The sequence below is a fragment of the Solea senegalensis genome, linkage group LG3, assembly GCF_019176455.1.
Source record: "Solea senegalensis isolate Sse05_10M linkage group LG3, IFAPA_SoseM_1, whole genome shotgun sequence".
NCBI lineage: Eukaryota > Metazoa > Chordata > Actinopteri > Pleuronectiformes > Soleidae > Solea > Solea senegalensis.
This window is the reverse complement of record NC_058023.1, coordinates 24,045,559-24,051,168: the sequence shown is the minus strand read 5'-3', so window position 1 is coordinate 24,051,168 and position 5,610 is coordinate 24,045,559. Positions and strand designations below refer to the sequence as shown.

The 5,610-nt window shown below is 38.0% G+C and overlaps 1 protein-coding gene across 1 annotated transcript; it reads left to right on the top strand.

Annotated features, from left to right (window-relative positions):
• Positions 1 to 549: 549 nt before the first annotated feature.
• LOC122765804 (fish-egg lectin-like) lies at positions 550 to 2,397 on the top strand. Its single transcript, XM_044020236.1, has 5 exons — positions 550 to 665; positions 785 to 1,021; positions 1,253 to 1,473; positions 1,581 to 1,702; positions 1,919 to 2,397. The coding sequence occupies exons 1-5, from the start codon at positions 611 to 613 to the stop codon at positions 2,058 to 2,060; spliced, it is 777 nt and encodes a 258-aa protein (XP_043876171.1). The 5' UTR covers positions 550 to 610; the 3' UTR covers positions 2,061 to 2,397.
• Positions 2,398 to 5,610: the final 3,213 nt, after the last annotated feature.

Sequence of the window (5,610 nt, the reverse complement as noted above, 5' to 3'; positions counted from 1 at the left end):
GTTTTGCCTTCTGTGCTCCCCAATAAAGGAGGTGTGTGTGTCTGTTTGGCTCCTCAAACGGACACACTGCCACTTGTTAGAGCAGAGAATGCTTTAAGATTTCTAGTAACACATTTTCCTGTGGGGTGGTAAAGTCAGAGGAGCTGTTTTCTTATAGTTTTACATGCACTTTGATTCTTCCAAGTTATTTTCTTTAATGGGTTAGTTTGATATGTTTTTATCTTCAACCAGTTTAACCATCGAAGCCAACCTATGCTCAAGATGCAGCCTCTCACTGTAGCTCAGTGTGGATATAAACAGAGTTCCTGTTTTTTTTCTTTTTTCTTTTTGAAGTTTACTTGTTGGTCATCATATGATCCAAGATCAACACATGATCTGTGTTTGTTTTGACTACTGGTAAGAGTAACCAAATAAATTTGGGCACAAGTTTCATTGTGGGTGAGAATATTAAAAGAAAGTAAAACAAAATATTTCCTCCTTCCCCGAAAAGCCTGCAGAACCAGTTAAATGAGCATTGACTAAACGTATAAAAGCCACAACTCAACTTCACAAAAGAGACATCTTCATCCCGAGGTGCCAAACACATCAAAGACTCACACACAGAGACAACATGAAAGTTGCTGCAGCCTTTATCGTGGTGCTGTGTTGCCTGGCTGCAAGTCACGGTACGTGACATTTCATGTCTATCATTTTCATTGATTATATAATTAAAACTGGAGGGATTTAAGATTTGGATTTCATTCTCAAGATGGATATAATGTCACCTAAATAATTGTTTTCACAGCATTGACATGCAAGGAGGGTCCCAGGTTTTATAGTCCCGAACAGATGGATGCTGGACTGGGACACGTCGTCGGAGTAGACAGGTACAAGAGGCCGTATTTTCTAAGTGGATTGAGCTTCTACAGTCTGGGCTCAGCCAGCCTCAAGCATGTCACCACGGGACCTTCTGGAACATGGGGATGTGACAGATACAACAAGGTGTACAAATTCGTAGCTGGAAACTGGAAAGTAGCCTCTGGTAACTATTGTTATTATTATTATTATTATTATTATTATCATTGTTGTTATTATTGTTGTTGTTGTTGTTATTAGTGTTATGTCCACAAGTATCAATGAGCGTATCCTCTAATAAATAAATAATAAAAGAACATAGTCCAAGAGATTCACAAGTGTTATATGTTCTGTAAACAGAGTGCACAAGTGCTTGCTGATCAAATGACCTGTACATTTGTATTGAACTTGTGTTTAGGTTACACCTTGCAGCAGGTGGATGCGGGAGGTCCTGGTCAGGTTGTTGGAATACAATCCAGCAGCAATCGAACCCAATGTCTGTCAGAAGCTCGTGCTTTGGCTTTTTATGGAACTGGTTCCCTGACATGGTCATACCTGAGTAATGTGTTAATGTACGTCAGTTGCGGCCCAGAGACATGCTGGGGAGTCACTAATGACTACAAAGTCTATGTCGCAAAGGTTGGACACTTTCAATTCTTTCATATCAAAGATGTCATGATGTCAGTCACATTAACTCGTAGATCATGAAAATACTTACATGTATGTGTGCATGCTTCTTTTTGTAGATTCGTGACAACTGTGGAAGAGCAACTGGCTGGCGATATGTGTCAAGAGGAATGAAAATGATTGACGTTGGAACTGATGGATCTGTTTATGCATTGTCTACATCTGGCTTGGTGTACCAGAGGTAAGCCAGTCATCCTTTCATTCTCTTATTTACAGCTAAATATGAATTTGTACTGTGGCTGCCACATTGTAGTATTTATCATACATTTTTAAGAAATCCCAAGTGTTTTTTCTGAACTAATTTTACTTTAAAGGAAAGAAAAAGCTAAACCTTCAAAGGTCTTGTGCACAGCCTCTGTTGATGATTTCATACATTTTTTGACTTCTTTATCAACAGAACTGCTTTCAGCAGCAGATCGTATTATGGTACTAGGTGGACGAACATCCCGATGTGCATGCCTATCAAACACCTGACCTACGACCTGAAAAACCTTTGGGTTGTGACTGAGTCTCGTTTGCTTTTGGTTTGCACACCCTAAAGTCATCATAGTGGCAGATGGTTATGTGCATCCATCTCTCTACGTCTCTGCCATCATGCCTTTAAAGTTTCATCCTTTGGATTATTTAGTGCACACATTTAATAACTAATTTACATTTGATTTATTTTCTCAACATAAAGGCTCTGGTGTTATCGGGTATAATAAGTGATTAGCATTTACGCTGCAAGAACTGATTATGGATAGATCTCTTCTGTATCTACAAACAATGTCAGATGAAGTGCAACTTTGTTGAAAACCCTTGATTTTGTTTTCTGTATGTAATTTTCATACAACTTAATGTTCAAATCAGGAAATAAAATACATTTTCAAAGCAGAAGTATTGGAATTGAATGTTTCCTTGCTGTTTTCCTTTCTCTAATAATAATAATAATAAAATGCTTGACGTTACTACCAGGTTTTTTTTCACACTTGTATATAACACTTAACACACTTGTAACACTTAACACAAGGAAATAAATAAATGAATACATTTCAAGAATAAAATAAATAACTCTTGAACATGCCACTTGAAAATCACACAATGTTTGTTGTGCTGCTAAGACTGCAACAGCATGGTTTGAAATTCACCTACTTTGGATACAGGACTCAAAAAAAACATTTCACTTAGGGCAAAATTGGGGCCCTAGGTAAAATGTAGTTTTGAGTGCTGTATCCAACTGTACCAACTGGAGACCAGGTAAATTTTTTTACGATGTAAAAAAGTTAGCATTGTCTGTTTGGGGAGCGTACAGGGTATGCTCGTCCTGCTGCAAATCCACACCCAGTTTTACCATTTATCACATCACAAAACTGCAACAATCATAAAACATGTATGGGTCTGCTTTCAAAATGAACAAGAATCACACAGTAGCTCTGTAGTGGTCTGAGTATGACAACTGCACGATGAACAGAAAGAACTGTTCAAATCATATCGTCAGTGTGTTTTTAAGTTGTCAAACTGGGCGAATATTTTCAATTCCTCCCTCGTTTCCCGAAACAGCCCACAGAAGCAGTTTTTTGTTGCAACTGAACAGAGGCAGATCAACTGCTTTACACACTGAGAAGAGTCAAGTACTTCCAGAGATACACAATAGAGCCTGTAGGGCTGTCAATATAATGACTAAAACTATTTAAAACAATTGAAATCAGTGTCTTACAAGGGATATAATGCTATTATCCATCATCCATCATCCATCAGTTGTATACCAGTCGTGAATTGACCCATACTATTGATCTCTCGTATATTTTCATGTACAGTACGACTGTGACATTTACAGAACGGAGGAAAAGGAGGTTGTAGCTTGTTGTCTACATCACTATGACACAAACACCAAAACAAAAAAATTATGGCTGGTCATAGAGCTACACGAAAACGAACGCCCACTTCCATTATTGAATATGCTGGTGTTTTGGGGTTTGTGTGCGTTTTCTGTCCTGTGTGTGTTTTGTGTGTGTTTCTGCTTCTGTGTGTGTTTTGGGGTTTGTGTGTGTTTTCCGTCCTGCGTGTGTTTTTGTTTTCGTTTGTGTTTTTTAATCTGCAGCGTTTGTGAATATGCAGCTTGTTTCTCCTCCTGCATGTGTTTTGGGTTGTTGCACAGGTTTGTCCCTGTCAGCCACCGTATAATAGTGACAAATCTAGCAACTTTCTGTCATAAACCTAAATACTTAACGATTCTGCCTCATGAGTGAGCTCAATCTAACCATCTACTGCAGACGGAGAGTCGGACACTACTCTACTCGACTGGACTCACACTGGCTGCAAATTAAACATTGTCTTAAAGCACTGAATCTGAATCTCGACACTCAGTCAGTCCACAATGCACTTCCTCATATCATAACACTCCTGTTGTGTATGCACAACCACTTAGAAAAGTACAGAGTTGTAAGAGCTGTGCCCATCTCAACTGACATAAGGCGAAAAGGTCAGGTACACCATGGACAGCTCCCCCGTCCATCACAGGGCCACATATAGAGACAAACAATCACCCACTTACTCTTCGGAAGCCGAAGAACCCAAAGAAAACCCACGCACTGTTAACTGTAAAACTGAACAAGTTCAAAAAGCTTTTGTAGTAACTGATCACCTAATCTTGTTTTTAAGTAGTGATATTTTTGATGATTTGAGTAACACATAAAAAAAACATAAAAAAAGTATACTTTCAGTTAACCTTATTTATTCTATAGTGTCATCCCAAGGTGACCAAATTGATTGATTCTGCATCTTCTGACAGGGTAAGTGAGACACAATGAGCAAGATTCTGATGCATAAACCTTACAAGTGTATGATGATGTGATCATGCTGTATTGTGGTCGGCAATTAAGAGTCTTAACGTGAAGCTCAGAGTTGTTTTCATCGAGTGAGAGAGCCCAACACAACAACCAGTTCTTACACATGCACATACACACAAATCTTAATGAAATCATTCATACATAGATTTTTAGTTCCCTCTAGTGGTGTGATTTAATAAGCCTGGAGTGTGTGTGTGTGTGGGTGTGAATGGGGTCCAGGTATTACTTATGTTGTGGAGACCTCTGTTTACACAGTCCCTTTATGTTATGTTGACTTGAAAATCAAGTCCCCATAACATAAGTTATTTTAAGGTGAATACATGTTTTAACGTTAGGGTCAGGTCAATGCAATGTCCTCTGAAGTCATGGAAACCAGACTCTAATACCAGAGTGGAATTAGCTCCTCTTTTCTTTCTTTTTCTTGTTTTTAATTCAATTTTGCTCTAGTCACTTTCAAAAATACAATTATATTTAGATCTTCTTTTTTTTTAGTTAGTCCAAGGCCAGACTCTTGTAGCAGAAACATTAAGATCCAAAGGAGCAGATTCCTCTGTGAGCAGTAAATGTAGCTGAGGAAAAACTTATTCTCTGACTTAACAAAGTCATATATTTGCCCAGAAAAAAACAAACAACTTTCTAAAAAATTAGTCGAGACCTGTAGTCAAGACCTTACTAACAAGACCAAGAACATACTTGTACTGAGACCAAGACCAAAGCAGAGTTAGACAAAGTCAAAGCCAAGATCAGTCTAATATTTGCACATGTATAGCGATAATACATGCCCTTGTTAAAAAATAAAAGCCTGGACAGGGTAATTTCTAAACTGCCCTTTTTATCCAAAATAATGGAAAAGCAGTTCACATTCAGCTTCAGACATTTTTAAGTAAGAATGAATGCCTTTTACCAGGAAAAAAAGTAATTGTATTGTTGATTTTTAAAGCTCTCTTGGCACCATCTCACCTCTCTGAACTTCTTCTTCACGCTCCATCCCAAGCTCTGAGTTCTATTAACAGGCTGCTTTTAGAGGGTGATCAGGCCTTTTCTGTAGCTGCTCTAAACTTTGTGACGAATTACCCTTGGAAATTAAATCTGCCCCCACCATTTAACATTATGCCTCTTCTCCCTGGCCTTCACCTCAGGATAAAATAGTCAACACTTCTATATAGTTTTATATAGTAGTTTTTATTATGTCACTATTTTACTGTTTTACTTCTATTGTTATTGATTTTATGTTTTATACCTTTTATGTTGCTGTGCCTTT

Bases quoted from the DNA above. Each gene is read 5' to 3' on its own strand.
- LOC122765804 (XM_044020236.1), top strand. From the start codon at position 611: ATGAAAGTTGCTGCAGCCTTTATCGTGGTGCTGTGTTGCCTGGCTGCA. The intron at 666-784 runs GTACGTGACATT...TTGTTTTCACAG, and splicing joins TTGCCTGGCTGCAAGTCACG to CATTGACATGCAAGGAGGGT. The intron at 1,474-1,580 runs GTTGGACACTTT...TTCTTTTTGTAG, and splicing joins ACAAAGTCTATGTCGCAAAG to ATTCGTGACAACTGTGGAAG.